We start from the raw sequence: 15,273 nt of genomic DNA, 5'->3' as shown, positions 1-15,273 counted from the left end.
GACATGATTGTTGATATACCGTGCAATTAACCTATACTATGTCTTTTTTTCCTGATGTTTGAAATATAACCATATTGTCAAAATGAACATGTTGCAAGCGCCAGCCGCTCGCGCGCGCTGAAAGTTTAGCGCGTCTATTGGAGCGGCGCGCGCAATTTTTTGCAGCGGCAGCTGGAGCCAGCGCTCTGCGGCGCGTAAAAAGTGGCTATTTCAATGCTGTATCCTTGTTTTAGCGCGCCTGTTGGAGATGCTCTTATCTGGATACTTTTTCTTTTCTTTTTTTTGAGTTGTGAGGATACTACTACTAGAGGTGTAGCCGGGCGGGCCCTTCAACAGTCACAGCACCGGAGTGGCCCACCCACCAGTGAGCCAACCCATTCCTCCCTGCCCTGCCCTGCTCTGCTCCCGACCACTGCGCGCGGCGACGGCGAGGAGACGCCCAATGGCGGGCAACGACCAAGGCGCGTCGAATTCAAGCTGCTCCGCTCCCCGGCCGGCATGGTCGCCCTCTCCTCCGTCCGCTGGAACTGGAACTGGAAACAACCGCCGCTCACTAGGTCAGCCCTCATGTGCTCTGCCCGCGCCCTGCAGGTGCTTGCGTTTATTCCCACCAGGTTCCTTCTGCTAGCTCCAGCACCATGGACACCAACCAACCACCCAGTTCAGTTGCCGACCGCGTGCACGCACGCTTCTTTGTTTGCTTCCAGTGGAACACAGCGCCTCCCCATAAATTAAGTAAGTAATGGCCAGCCACCATATAATACATCAAGAGACCGACGAGCTTGAGCTTGAAGCCAAATCCAATAAAGCTGGGCCTTGTCTTGTGGGAGCCAATTCAAGTACGTACTATAATATGATCAACTCGACTCTAGGTGCCTGTCTTTAAACACTCGCTTACCAAGCTCGTCGTTCATGTGCTTGTGCCGGCCATGGCCTTGAAGATCGCAACACCACCAGCGCCAGACCCGGAGCCTAGTCTTGTCTTTACTCTTGGACTTGCAATTAGTTCGTTCGGTTGATCAGATCCAGTGGTTGGACTTGCAATTAGTTCGTTCGGTTGATCAGATCCAGTGGTTGGATTTGCAATTAGTTCGTTCGGTTGATCAGATCCAGTGGTTGGATTTGCAATTAGTTTTAGTTCGTTCGGTTGATCAGATCCAGTGGTTGGATTTGCAATTAGTTTTAGTTCGTTCGGTTGATCAGATCCAGTGGTTGGATTTGCAATTAGTTCGTTCGGTTGATCAGATCCGGTGGTGGCAATGTGTAGATGGACATACACATCTTTGACTCAAGCATATCGCTGGCTCGTCCGGCCTCAGCTAGAGAGCTTCATCACTTGTTCAGGTGCGCCACAACCGAGGCTCCTTCAGTTCTCTAGCAGTTTGTCAGTAGAGACCTCGATACTAAAGGTGCCCATTCGCAGCTTGCTTATCCAGCAGCCAAACCAATTTTGATCCTTGTGCCCAGGTTGGCTGGTTGCATCAAAATACACATACAGAGTATTTTCTGGGACGACAGGAGTAGTTTGTATTATTGATTGGTACTGACAGCCCCTTTGTCCTTGTTTTTTTCTTTTCAACATGCGTGACAAGAAGTGCTGCTAATAGCCTGATTATTACTACTACTGCAGAACAGAACTACTTTTGGCTTTGTGCGGCTGCCTAGTGTCAATTCAAGTATAATATGATCAACTTGAGTATAGGTGCTAGCGCCCAGTGCCCTTTAACACTCGCTTACCAAGCTCCTTCACATGGCATGTCCTTGTGCGCTTGTGCCGGCCAGCGCCTTGAAGCCCGCAACGCCACCGGCGCAAGACCCGCAGCTGGTCCAGTCTTGTTCATACTCTTGGTTTTGCTTCACATGATGCACGCTTAATTTGCTTGGGCAGCGATTAGTTCAGTTGATGACATCATATATCATAGCAAGTAAAGTAAGCAGCTCATATCTAGATATACACGTACACATCTCTCTTGTTTATATGGACCAACGCCTACGTGTCCCTAAATAACTCGCAACTTTTACTAATTATACATGTTAATAGAGCAATTGCTTATGACCAAAGCCTCGGCTTAAACACATCGGTAGTTTACATGACATTTTCATAGTTTGTGATTCAACTTTAACCAATAGTCTGACCAATAACACGCCAGTTATATGTCATAATAATTAGGGTCTGCCTATGTCACATCTAGATGTGAGATATTATCTAGAGTGTCATAATAATTAGGGTCCCTCACCCTTAAAATCCATGGGAGACTTTAAAAAAAAGTCAAGGGTGAGTGAGTGGAAGACTTTAAAAAAAATCAAGAGTGAGTGAGTTAGATGTGAGATAATATTTCACATCTAGATGTGAAATAGCAAACCCGTAATAATTATAGCATTGGGAACTTTATTCGAGTACGAATTCAGTGACAAGTTTGTAATTTTGTGGCCCATACCCATCATTCTGTTGGCCTGGCCAAACTGATTTTGAATCTCAAATACGCCAAGCCCACTTACACTGGATGGAGGGAGTAGTTTTTTTTTCCTCTTGAGGGAGGATGGACAGAGTAGTTTATTTGTAGCTGATGACAGCTATCCTGGTGTGCACAGTTAATAGTTAATTACTTGGTGCAGTTCCCATCTAGATCAGATCCGTTTGAGGGCTAAACACTCACTAAACTCACTCTCTCTTTCTCACTGTGGCTCTCCGCCACTTGATCTCTTCTCACCACCGGCGCTCGTCCCGCCCCCTGCTCCCCACTCCCGATCCTGCTGCTCCACCTCGCGGTCAGCAGCGCAGCTCTCGTCGCCTCCTCACCTGCCCTCAGTGCAGTCACCTTGCACTCTCTCCTGTCGCCACGCCGACGGTGCCTCCCGGATCTGGACCAGCCGCACCACACCGCTGCACATCACCAGGTACCAAAGTCAGACCTCTCTCTCTCTTTCTCTGCTCTCAAAGTCTCAATGACTCAATACAACCCCCTTTTTGTAGCTTGCTGGGGCTAGACAGGCGGCAGTGGCATCCATCGCCGGCAGATCACCACCTCGTGCGCGCGTGTCAACGTATGTAATTACTCTCTCCTTTAATTTGCAACTACCAGCAGCCAAGATTTATCACCATTTGTTGGTTCCTGGGCCGGTGCAGGTGCACAACATCCTTCATCCCTGCATCCGATCAGGGGATGGCCGACGTGGCCCTTGCCGCGGTGCAATGGGTGGTGGGGAAGGCGCTAGCCTCCGTTGCGGATGGCGTGCTGGAGTCTTGGGCAGCCACCAGGAACTTTGGTCTCAGCATCGAGGCCCTGAGCACGGAACTGCTGCTCGTGAAGGCCACTCTCGAACAAGCTGCCCTCAAGGAGCTCGGCGGGCCGGCCATGGAGATGCTGCTGCAGAGGCTGCGGGACTCTGCACACAATGCCGAGGACTTGCTCGATGAGCTTGACTACTTCTGCATCCACGACAAGCTCCACGCCACGAATGAGGCTGCCGATGAGCACGGTGAGGGTGGCGTCCAGCACCTTGCCCGCGATGCTCGCCACACCGCCAAAGCTCTTGGCAAACAGCTGGCATCTTTGCCCATGTACTGCTTTGGTGCCAACTCTGGTGATCACCGACAAGGAGATGCAAGGCAACATGTCCGCTGTTGCGCTTGGCAGCGAGGTAGGCAGGGGTCACGCGGTGATTCCTCCTCATCGCCAAATGCCAATCAGGCTGATCAGGATCAGGTGGTCAGCGGATGCATGCCGAAGCTTGGTAAACTCTTCCCTGGCTCATCTTCCCCGCTTCCACATGTTAGTGCTGATGAAGACCGTGGCAATGCGCAAAAAACATCAATGCCTGAGTTTAATAGGACTGAGTTCTCTCAAAGGATGAAGGGCATTGTAGAGAAACTGCAGCCTGCGCGGAAGGATGTTAACAAGATTCTGCAAGGTTGTGGCCCTAGAATTGCCCTACACATTGCCCAGTATCGTCCCACCACCACACCTCAGAGTGCTGAGCCAAAACTGTATGGAAGGGACCGTGTCATGAATAGCATCATACATGATATCACCAAGGGTCAATACTGTGACAAGGGTCTAACCGTGCTTCCAGTTGTTGGTCCTGGGGGAATGGGGAAGACAACTCTGATACAACACATATGTCACGACCAACAAGTGCAGAATCATTTTTCAGTTGTGATTTGGGTATGTGTGTCGTTCAATTTCAACCTGGATAAGGTGCTTGAAGAGATTAAGAGATATAGCCCTGCAGTTGAAGGTGAAAAAGAGTATATTAGAACAGAAATGTTGATTGAACAAAGATTGAAATCCAAAAGGTTCTTGTATTGGATGATATATGGCAGCTTACTAATGTGGATGAATGGAATAAACTATTATTGATACTCGGCCAGTCACAAGAAAAAGGTTGCATGATTCTAGTAACAACTCGTTTTCAAGAAATAGCAAAAAAGGTTAGAGCAACTGGCCATTCAATACAACTGAACGGTTTGGAACCTGAGGAGTTTAGGAAGTTATTCCTTGTATATGTCTTTGATGATGGGCAATGTCCAGGGAATAAACTTCATTTCCTAGATAAGATAATGGAAAAATTAAAGGGCTCCCCTCTTGCAGCAAAGACTGTTGGTAGATTATTGAGGACAGACCCTAGTTTGGCTCATTGGAGAAGGGTCCTAGACAGTGAAGAATGGGAGACCGGTAACAACGGAATCATGTCTGCCTTGAAGCTTAGCTATGACTTTCTCCCTTTCCATCTGCAACGGTGTTTTTTCTATTCTGCATTGTTTCCTGAAGATTACCGTTTCAGAAGCCGTGAGCTCATCAGCCTGTGGGTTGGACTAGATATTTTGATACCTTGTGGTCAAAACCCAACCTTTGAAGTTGGTCTGAGAATTTTAAATGATTTAGTCATCCATGGATTTTTCAGAGAAGAGGAAACTAATGGTGATCCACGGTATGCCATGCATGACCTACTGCATGAGTTGGCATTGAAGGTTGCATCGAATGATTGTCTTAGTTTACGTCTCCCTAATGTTGGCTCAGTAAAAATTCAGCCAACCACCCGACACTTGTCTATAAGCATAGATGACTTAGGTAAATATGATGTGGTGTCCGGTCAAAAATTAAAGAGTGAATTGGAAAAACTGAAGACAAGATTGAAGGTTGAACATTTGCAAACACTGATGTTATTTGGAAAAATGGATGAAGGTTTTGTCAAGATATTTGGTGATTTTTTTGGGGAAGTGAATGCTCTTCGTGTTCTTCATTTTCCCAGCATGCTTTGTCCTGTGGAGTTAATGTTACATAACTTTTCAGGGCTTGTCCACCTACGATACCTATGTCTAGGGACAAGGGTGGGGCAGATGCATATACCACTTAGCATCTCTAAGTTTTATCATTTAAGGATTCTCGATCTTGTGTTGTGGGAGGGGAGACCTGATATGCCCAAAGACATGAGCAACCTTGCCAAACTCTGCCATTTTTATGTCCCAAGTGATGATCAGCTTCATTCTGATATTTATAATGTGGGTAAACTTAAACTCTTGGAAGAGTTAAAGGTATTTCAAGTCAATAAAAAAAGTGAAGGGTTTGAACCAAAGCAACTAGAGAACTTGACCAAGCTAAGGGAGCTTGGCATGTACAACCTTGAGAGGATAGATACAGCAGAAGAAGCAGCTCAAGCAAAACTGATGGAGAAAAGATACTTGAGGAGGTTAACATTGGACTGGGATAGTAAGCGATCTAGTGTTGAGCCTGGTGTGGAAGCAGCGGTTCTTGAGAGCCTTCAACCACATGAAGATCTTGAAGTGTTGTGCATTAGAGGGCATGGAGGCCCTTCTTGCCCAACATGGCTGGGTGATGAGTTCGCTGTTGAGGCTCTACAATCTCTTTGGCTTTATGGTGTTTCCTGGGAAGTTTTCCCTTCTTTAGGGAAGGCATTGGATCTTCGTGAACTGAGGGTGGAGGGTATTGCTGGACTGAAGGAGGTTATCTTGGAGAAAAGCTTTTGCAAGCTAATAAAGCTTGAACTCATTGGTCTATGAAGTTTTGAAAATTGGGTTTTCCCAGCTGAACGAGAGTCTTCCCTGGTTGGGGACTTGTTGCCACCGGATGCTCATATGTTCCCACCTTTACAAGTGCTAATTATTAGGAAGTGCCCGAAACTGTTGGGATTTCCTTTCTCAAACCACATAATTTCCCCAGATTGGTTCCCCAAACTACAAAAGCTTGAGATATGTGACTGTCCAGAATTCTTCTTGTCAGTGATCCCCATGTCTTGGATTGAAAGCCTGTGTCATGTCCTGATACTGCAGGTAAAGCTACTACAGAAGCTTGAGTGGTCAAAATCATCAGATGGAGTAAATTTGCTAATTAAGGGAACGGGTGATCTGCATAGCATAGACCAAGTCTTGGTTTTTGATAAAGAAACAGGTCTAGAGAAGCTGACACTGGACAAGTGCCCACCTCTGGAGTTGAAGCACCTTCTGATGCTAACCTCGCTGAAGACATTGTTTGTACAGAATTCAGTTGGTCTAGTTGGACCACTAGGAGGAGGTCAGAGTGATGTGGAATGGCAGCTTCCTGTTGAGTATATCAAGATCAACAACTTAAATGGTAATACTGGCGAGGAAATGACAGAGCTCCTCCCCCACCTCCCAAAGCTCTCCAAATTGGAAATCTGGGACTGTAAAAACATAAAAAAGCTGGTAGTGGGGATGGATGTGCAACAAACAACATCAGAAGCATCAGAGATGGGGGGAGGTGAAATAACAGCAGCAGCAGCAGAGGAAGAGGATGATGGGGTGCTGCTCTTCCCACCTCATCTCTCTGACTCACTACGTGAATTGCAGTTCATTAGCGTCCCAGAGCTGGTCCTGGTAGACCCGTCAACTCTTTGTCCTGGAGGAGGATGGCTCCAAGCCTTGCGATCCCTCCAGAGATTAACAATGTCAGGGCTTTCCACCTCGTTTTCCTGTCATCTTTTCCCATCCTCCCTGCAGTTCCTGGAACTCTGGGATGTGAAAGGCATGGGGACACTGGAGCCCCTCTCAAACCTCTCCTCTCTCACCAGATTAGAATTGCATAGTTGTGGAGAGGATCTGAAATGTCAGGGCTTGTGGTCTCTCCTTACCACCGGGGGCCAGCTCAACGAATTAGAGGTCAGGGCCAGCCCTAGATTCTTTGCTGATTGGGATCCCAATCCCAGACGGGCTTTGGAGGATGCTGAGGGAGGTGAAGAGCAGCAGACACAGCTTGTTTCATCCACACTGCGTGAGCTCTGGACAGATGACATAGCAGGACTTCTTGCTGCACCCGTCTGCAGATTCCTCTCTTCCTCCCTCACCAAGCTGACACTTCTGGGGGTTTCGTGTGAAGGGATGGAGCGGTTCATCAAGGAGCAAGAGGACGCCCTTCAACCCCTCTCATCCCTCCAAGAACTAATGTTTTGGTGTTTCAAGGACCTTCAACAACTCCCTGCAGGGCTGCGTAACCTTACCAGCCTCGAGATATTATCAGTCAACTACTGTCCAGCCATCTCGTCATTGCCCAACGATGCCCTCCCGGATTCACTGAAAAAGCTAGAAGTCTTATACAACTGCAGCAAGGAGCTAAAACAGTACTGCAGGGGGTTAGAGGGAACCATCCCAGAAATCTGTATACTCTGATCCAAGGTAACACAAACATACTTTCCTGTGTTTTAACACAAACATACTGCGTGAGCTCTTTTCCTGCAATCCTGCTTAATAACTCTGTGTTTGTTCCCATCTACCGTACAGGAGAATGCCTTGGAGTTCCCTTGTACATTCTTCTAGCCTTGTAGAGCTCTTCCCTTCCCATACAAACACATTTGCTCCTTCCTGTGGCTTAAATCTGGTAAGTACATCTAAACGACTAAACTGGAACCTTACTCCTGCTGTACTACCTTTGTGATTGAAACTTGTCAGCACCTTTCTTTGATGCAAAGCAGGAACAACATATTTCTGAACTAAACTATAACTGGGCTCCTTCTTGGTTATAATTTCAGGCAGCCTTTACTTGCAAAATTAGATGCAGGAACTTCCGTTAGGGGGTGTCCACATCAATGTCGGCAAAAAATAATAATCACTTTTACTCCAGCCATACCTATTTCAGGTTTCACGATCAAAATATCAGTACTATATCGAGACTTTGGGGTCAAGCTACTGATGTTAAGGTGATCAATTTTTTTCATACACTACTATGTTGCTATCCGTACCAGGTGTCCCTGCATTGCTAATTTCTTTTTCGAGAAAACACAAAAGCCTTGCGTTTCTTTTCATTGAAAAGGGGGAGGTTCAGTTACAGACATCTGAGGATGTGCGGATTACAGCAGGTGAATTAATGTACATCCCAGGATTGGGGCAGCACAAGTCGGAGGCCAGGTGCCCCGGCTGCCGCCCATGAGCGGGCCTCGTCCTGAATGCTATCTAGGAGCGTGTTAAGGGATGGCGTCGCATTGTCGAAGACGCAGCTGTTCCTGTGTTTCGAGACCATCCAAGGCACTTGCAGCGAGACAGATTTCAGGGCCTTGCGAAGGATCGGCGGCGTGTCTTCCTTGGCATGGTTCCACCAGTCCGTAAGCGACAGTTCCTGTGTTGGGATCGGGGCCGGTATGCGTAGCCAGGCCAGGGTCTCGTGCCATGCCTGACGGGCTAGGGGGCATTCCAGCAGCAGATGTCGCATAGTCTCCGGCTGCTGGTCACATAGGAGGCAGCGGGGATGATGTTGAAGACCGTGGCGAGCCCGCCTCTTTGCCGTCCAGCAGCGGTCCTGGTTGGCTAACCAGTGGAAGAACTTGACTCACGGCGGCGCCCAACACTTCCAGATTAGCTTCCAGGAGTGGCATCCCGTTGATCCATGGAAGGTGGCCGTGTAACAGGACTGCGCGGAATAGGTGCCGCTCACCGTCCATCTCCAGATCAACCTGTCCGGTGTGGTGGAGAGCTCGGTGCGCTGCATGATCTGCCAGAGCTGCAGATACTGACCAATCTCGTGGAGGCCGAGGTTGCCTTGGATGTCGCGTGCCCAGGAGTTGGCATTGAGTCCGTCCGCCACGGTTCTCATCGTCCGTCGTCGCTTGGGGATGCAGCCGTAGAGGTTAGGCATGAGCTCGCGCACGGATTGGCCACCTATCCATCGGTCCTCCGAGAGCAGGGCGGTCTGCCCATTCCCAATGACCGTGAACGTGGATGCCCAGAACAGGGCACGTTCCGTGGGCGAGAATTGAAGGTCTACCCCCTGCCATGCTCGCACCGGGTCCGTTCTGGAGAACCATAACCAGCGAAGTCGCAGGGCGAGACCGGCACGCTCGAGGTCTCGCACGCCCAGGCCCCCAAGCTCGATGGGGCGGCAAACTCTGTTCCAGTTCACGTGGCAGTGTCCGCCGTTGGCAGCGGCACGTCCAGCCCAAAGGAAACCGCGCTGAATCTTCTCGATCTGCTTGAGGGTTTTTTTGGGGGGCGCGAACACAAGCAGTTGGTGCACTGGGATGGCGCACAAGACCGACTTAACCAGCGCGAGGCGCCCGGTTTTAGTCATCAGCCAGGCCTTCCAGGCCGGTAGGCGCGCGGCGACCGCATCTACCATGGGTTGTAGCTGGGCGGCAGATGGGCGGCGCGTGGACATGGGGATGCCGAGGTAGGTGATGGGGAGAGTCGCCACCGGGCAGCCGAGGTGCGTGATCATCTCCGTGGCTGCTTGGTCGCCGTGCAAGATGGTGGCGGAGCTCTTGGTGAAGTTCACCTTCAGGCCGGAGGCCCTGCCGAACAAGGCGAGGATCTCCCTGATCGCAGTGGTGTCATCCGCCGTGGCGTGGCAGAAGACCATGACGTCGTCGGCGTAGAGGGAGATCGCCGGGATGTGGCGCCGTGGGTGTAGTGGCTGCAGGATGCCCAGGCTGTGTGCGCGTCGTAGGAGCCGTCCCAGGGTGTCGACGGCAAGCACGAAGAGCTGCGGGGACATGGAGTCTCCCTGCCAGAGCCCTTGCCGGTGCCATATGGGGGGGCCGGGCTCGCCGTTCAGGAGGATGCGCGTGCTCGCAGAGGACAGGAGGATGGCCGTCCACTCCAAGAATCTGTTCCCGAATCCATACCGGCGTAAAACCTCAAAGAGGAATGGCCATGACAGGGAATCAAAGGCGCGTGTGAGGTCGAGCTTGAGCATGACCCTCGGAGCTCCCAGTTGGTGCAGCAGCTTTAGAGACTGCTTGACAAGGACGTAGTTGTCGTGCAAGCTCCTTCCCGAGATGAAAGTATTTTGGTTGCGGCTAACCAGGTTGTCCAGCTTGGCACCGAGGCGGATCGAGAGCACCTTGGCGAAGATTTTGGCCACAAGGTGTATCAGGCAGATCGGCCGGTAGTCGCGCAGCCCATGGGCGTCGGCTTTCTTTGGCAGCAGCGTCAGCAATGCTTGGTTCAGCTTGTAGAACCCCTTCCTCGCAAGTCATATAGTTGCTGGAACACGTCAAGGAAATCCTGCCTGATGGTTGTCCAACATGCGCGTAGAAATTCTGCTGTGAACCCGTCTGGGCCTGGCGCCTTGCGGGCGGGGAGGCGCTTGACAGCCTCCCAAATCTCCTCGGCGCTGAACGGCGCATCAAGGTCGGCGAGGTCGGTCGGCTCAATGAGCTGTGACAGGTCCAGGGAGTGCTCCCGGGCGGTCGCCGTGCCAAGCAAGGCCTCGAAATGGGTGAAGGCCGCCTCGGCCATGTCAGCGTGGTCCGTGAGCGCCCTGTCGTCCACGGCCAGGCTGTAGATGTGGTTCTTCTGCCGACGGAACGAGCACTGCCGGTGGAAAAAACCGGTGCTGGCGTCACCGTCCTTGAGGTTGGCGATGCGGGAGCGTTGCCGGGCGATCGTGCGCTCCATGGATGCGAGCCCAAGGTAGGATATCTTGAGCTGCTTGCGGAGCCAGGCCTCTGGTGGCAAGAGGTTGCGCGTTTCCTGGGCTTGGTCGAAGCGCGAGATGAGCTCCCGTGATATTGCCAGCTTGGCCTTGATGTTGCCCGTGGACCTGGAACTCCAGCTAGTGAGGCTAGCCGCCGTTGCCTGTAGCCGGAGCATGAGCCGGTGGAAGGGATCGACGTGATGCGTAGAGCCCCAGGCCGCGGTCACCACGTCATGGAATCCGTCCAAGCGTAGCCAGTATTCCTCAAAATGGAACCGCCGGTATGAGGTAGGCGTGGGCGAGCAGTCCAGCAGCAACGGGGTGTGGTCCGACACCACAGCCGCAAGGCATCAAAGGTGGCATCCGCTGTGCGCGTCCTCCCAATCAGCGGTGCAAAGAACACGGTCGAGCTGCACGAGTGTCGGCGGTGTTTGCTCGTTGGACCATGTGTAGCGCCGCCCGTTGAGGTAGATCTCCTTGAGCGCGAGGTCATTTGTGAGACGGCGAAATTTGCCCATCAAGCGCCGGTTGACGGTGCCCGTGTTTTTGTCGTCGTCGCGGAGGATGAGATTGAAGTCGCCGCAAACCATCCACGGGTCTGGGCAGGCGGCTCGGATGTCGCGAAGCTCCTGCAGGAATGCAACCTTGTCGGCATCATCCTGGGGTCCGTATACCACCGTTAGCCACCAAGGTGTGCCTGTGACCGTGGTCACCTTAGCGGTGATCGCATTGGTGGTGAACATTGGGTCCGTGATGGTCACGGCCCTGCTCTTCCACACCAGCAAGATGCCGCCCCGCGTGCCATCGGCTGGGAGGTACGTGTAGTCATCGAACTCGGAACCAAGCGTATCCAGGACAATAGCCGAGTAGATCAACTCCATTTTCGTTTCTTGAATGCATACAATGGAGGCCCCGGTGGTGTCCAGCAGCGACCGGATAGCATGTCGCCGAGCCCGCGCGTTCATGCCGCGCACATTCCAGATAGCGATCTTGAGGCCGTGATCCATAGGAACGGGATCGACGGGTAGGCGCGCGTATACTGGTCTAGCCTTCACATGCAACGTCGACGCCGCCGGTCGCAGCCGATGCCATGCAGACTGGGATTGCGCGGTCAACCAGTGTGGCAATGGCCTTGAGGACCGTCAGGGGGAGCGGTGTCGCGAACATGCCGTCGTAGGCTTTCATCTCAGCGGCAGTGATCTTCTGATCGATCCCTATGATCCCAAGGGTGCGCAGGATTTGCACGTGGGCGCGCCGCTCCGCCGTGGGAGGGGCGCTCGGTTGGCAGGTCGTAGCTGCAGATCGTCCACGGCGAGGGGCGAAGTTGAGGGGTCGGCGTGGCTTCTTTCCCGGGGCCGGCAGGGCCGCGTTGAGGTGTTTCGTGGCGGTGGCCAGAAACTCTCCAAGGGTCCAGGGCTGTGGCGTGGTGTGGCCTCGGGATCGCCGCAGCGTAATTGGAGGCGATGCGAAGCGGCTCGGCGTGCGGCCGCTTGGGCCTTGGTTTGTCTCGGCCCCAACGTTTGGGGATAGCTGGTCTTCGATGGGCAGTAGTGGGGGAGGTGTAGGCGTGGGCCGCTGCAGAATCACAATCGGGCCTGCTGGGCTGTGGGCCGGCCGCGCGGCAGCAGGTGGAGACGGCCCATAATCATGGGCGGGAGGGTTGGCGCCGAGGGGGGGGCGTTTCCCCGCCCGAGGCAGCGCGTGTGGGGTTGGTGGCGGCGGACTGGTCAGCGGAATCCAGCCCCACCTCTGGCACGGGTGGGGCGGTATCTCCACTTTGTCCCGACCGGGTCTCTGGCGCTGCAGATCTCTCCTGCGAGGCGACAGGCGCGCAACAGCCAGGGGCCAGATCCCGACAAGCCAGTGCGTCAGGGGGGGCCGGGCGTTGCCCCACAGGATCGTCATTGGGATCGTTGCCAGCCACCAGATTTGTTTGGTAGGGGAGGGCTAGGGAGCGGAGAGAAGAACCCATTGTACGAACTACGAAAGGATGGCTCCGCTGTTCAGGTTCGTACAATGGGTTCTTCTCTGGATTGCCCCACAGGTTCGTACAATTGCTTGCTGTTCAGGTGTTCTAGTGTTTGTTTGGTAGGCTTTGTAGCCACTTGTGTTTACATTTTGTCCAAAACTCATGAAGACTGATGGTGTACCTGGAGAGTTCAGTTTTAGAGATCAACGCATCACAGGAATAGCCTGCATACCATAGCACTGCACCCCTGGAGCCAATTCAGATCATAGGAGTAGTAACAGTCCAAAGGTAATGCATTGCAGGGCATGTGCAATTTTGAAATTTCAGAAAGGCATCAAGATGCATGATCGCAACCTATTCAATATGTTTTCAGTTTTGAGCTATAGAAGATTACGTATTTACTATTTTTGAGCTACAGCAGTTTCCGGTGTTCGATCTTTCCAATCTCCTATACTGAATAGGGGCATACAGTTTTCCGTGTTCTGTGATTTCTTTTTTACTGTTCCCATCACTGCCGAATACAGGTAAAGCAATTTGTTCTGATCAAGTCCACAGTGAATCAGGACGTTGATTAATGCCTAACTAGTGATTCACTTGCTGCTCAACTGTTTACATCATGTGAAACTTGCCTAGCTAGTGATGGAACTGTAAGTGCCTAGCTCTGACTGACTGATCTTTTACATATTTCAGTCGTACATCATGCCTAATTATGATGTTGCTTCGTTTTGTAGATCCACCACTCAAGGATCTCCAAGCTGCACGCCTCCAATAATGTTGCCGGTGTCATGGCTCTCCACGGTGCTTAAATTGTTGTGAGGAATGTCATGAAGAAACTCATGTTGCAGTCATGGGCCATACTAAAATACAGTTTCCATGTAAGAATTATCGCGGTAAGTTTACAAGACCTTGTTATTAAGAAATAATAGAGTGTGCTGCCGTGCTAGAGAGATAGCTTGTGTCGGTTACAACGAAATAACTACTAACTTCTATGTTTCTGCAGTATGGATTGAACCAGTAAATAGCCTGAATCAGGGAAAGGGGCGAAAGTTGGATTCCTGAATCAGGTATGTTTCTTCAGCTGTTCAAACTGTTCTTCATCATCAGTTCAGATGATCACGACTAGCTACTGTTTTTGGAAAAAAAAAGTAGAGATGCGATAGTACAGCAATATGAAGCTCACAATGACATGATACTACCTTTAACCGTACAAGCTCACAGTGATCTTGCTTGCGTGGAAGGAACATCCATTCCTGCAAGGTAATAAGGCCCCAGCGAACTTCAACTCTGCAAACCAGCTCCATCTTCTTATCCGGTTAACCGATTTGAAAACATTTCAGATTCGACTGCCAAGGAGGGTGATGGATTGACTTGCAACCAGTCCACGGAGTATCTGAAGCCATGCAAGGAAGAAGAAGAAGAGGCAGAAACACTGCCCAGGCTAGAAGAAGCGTAGCCTGCAGCTAGGTGGTATATCTGAAGCCCATCATCAGCCTTGTGATGCCACTCAGAATAAAATTGCTTCGATGAGTACACCATTCACATTCATACTGTGTGTGCGATGGTTAGTATTTCGGTCATCCGGAACTAGTTTAATACAAAATATTCGGACCGGCAGAGCCATGCCAATTACTTACACATCTCCTTTTTCAGAAACAACCAGACTGCATCTTCTGAAGAAATCAACACTTGTCATGCTGTTAACTGAAGAAATCGACACCCGGCGGTTGGCGCGGTGGCCTCGTCGTCGACCGTCTGATCTTCATCTAATGGCAGCCTACCGCTTTGTCCTGAGTTACGACACACCACCACCCCTCATCACGCATCGAACGGCTCTGAAGACAGGAGCCGTCGCTATTTGAATTACCTTTCACTGCTTCCTTCCTTGTTCACCAGCTTTACTTCAGCATTGAAGTTAGCTTTCACTGGTTGTAATGGGTAAAAATGCCTGGATCTATATGAGATCCCTGGAGCTCATCTTCCTATTACTGGGGGTAAACCCGTAGCCGCCGTGCCCTGGGTGGCGTAAACGTGCATCCCTAATTCGATATATGTTTCTCTCGCGGTCATCCTCTGAATTCACCTAGGTGCTTGGTGGTGTGATCTGTGTGTGATTTAGTTTTCTCAACTAGTTGGGTCCTGTCCACTGCTTTGCCTGGCAGATGTCGATCATCGCCAGAGAGGAGATGAGCACCATTCACTGCATTTTGCGCCATCAAGCAGCTGAACATGCTCTTCAAATGATGAGCTGCTTCTTCGCCATCAACTGCATGATCTTGTGCTCCAGATTGGGTAGCAGAAGTATCTGTGGATTGCTTCTGTGAAGATGACCAAGGTGTATGGAATGGGCGCAGAACCATCCAATTTCGCCATCAGGCCTTCATCGTGCAGCTGTTGAACCTGTGTTGTTATACAAACTGAAGT

General features: G+C 51.1%; 1 protein-coding gene and 1 pseudogene across 1 annotated transcript; one reads left to right on the top strand and one right to left on the bottom strand.

Annotated features, from left to right (window-relative positions):
• The first annotated feature begins 369 nt into the window (after positions 1-369).
• Positions 370-14,935, top strand: LOC109751290 (putative disease resistance protein At3g14460; annotated as a pseudogene).
• LOC141041894 (uncharacterized) lies at positions 11,234-11,890 on the bottom strand. Its single transcript, XM_073509459.1, has one exon. The coding sequence runs from the start codon at positions 11,888-11,890 to the stop codon at positions 11,234-11,236; it is 657 nt and encodes a 218-aa protein (XP_073365560.1).
• Positions 14,936-15,273: the final 338 nt, after the last annotated feature.

Source organism: Aegilops tauschii, chromosome 2 (genome assembly GCF_002575655.3).
Source record: "Aegilops tauschii subsp. strangulata cultivar AL8/78 chromosome 2, Aet v6.0, whole genome shotgun sequence".
In the NCBI taxonomy this organism is placed as follows: domain Eukaryota; kingdom Viridiplantae; phylum Streptophyta; class Magnoliopsida; order Poales; family Poaceae; genus Aegilops; species Aegilops tauschii.
The sequence above is the reverse complement of the archived record's forward strand: the minus strand, read 5'-3'. Positions and strand labels throughout refer to the sequence as shown.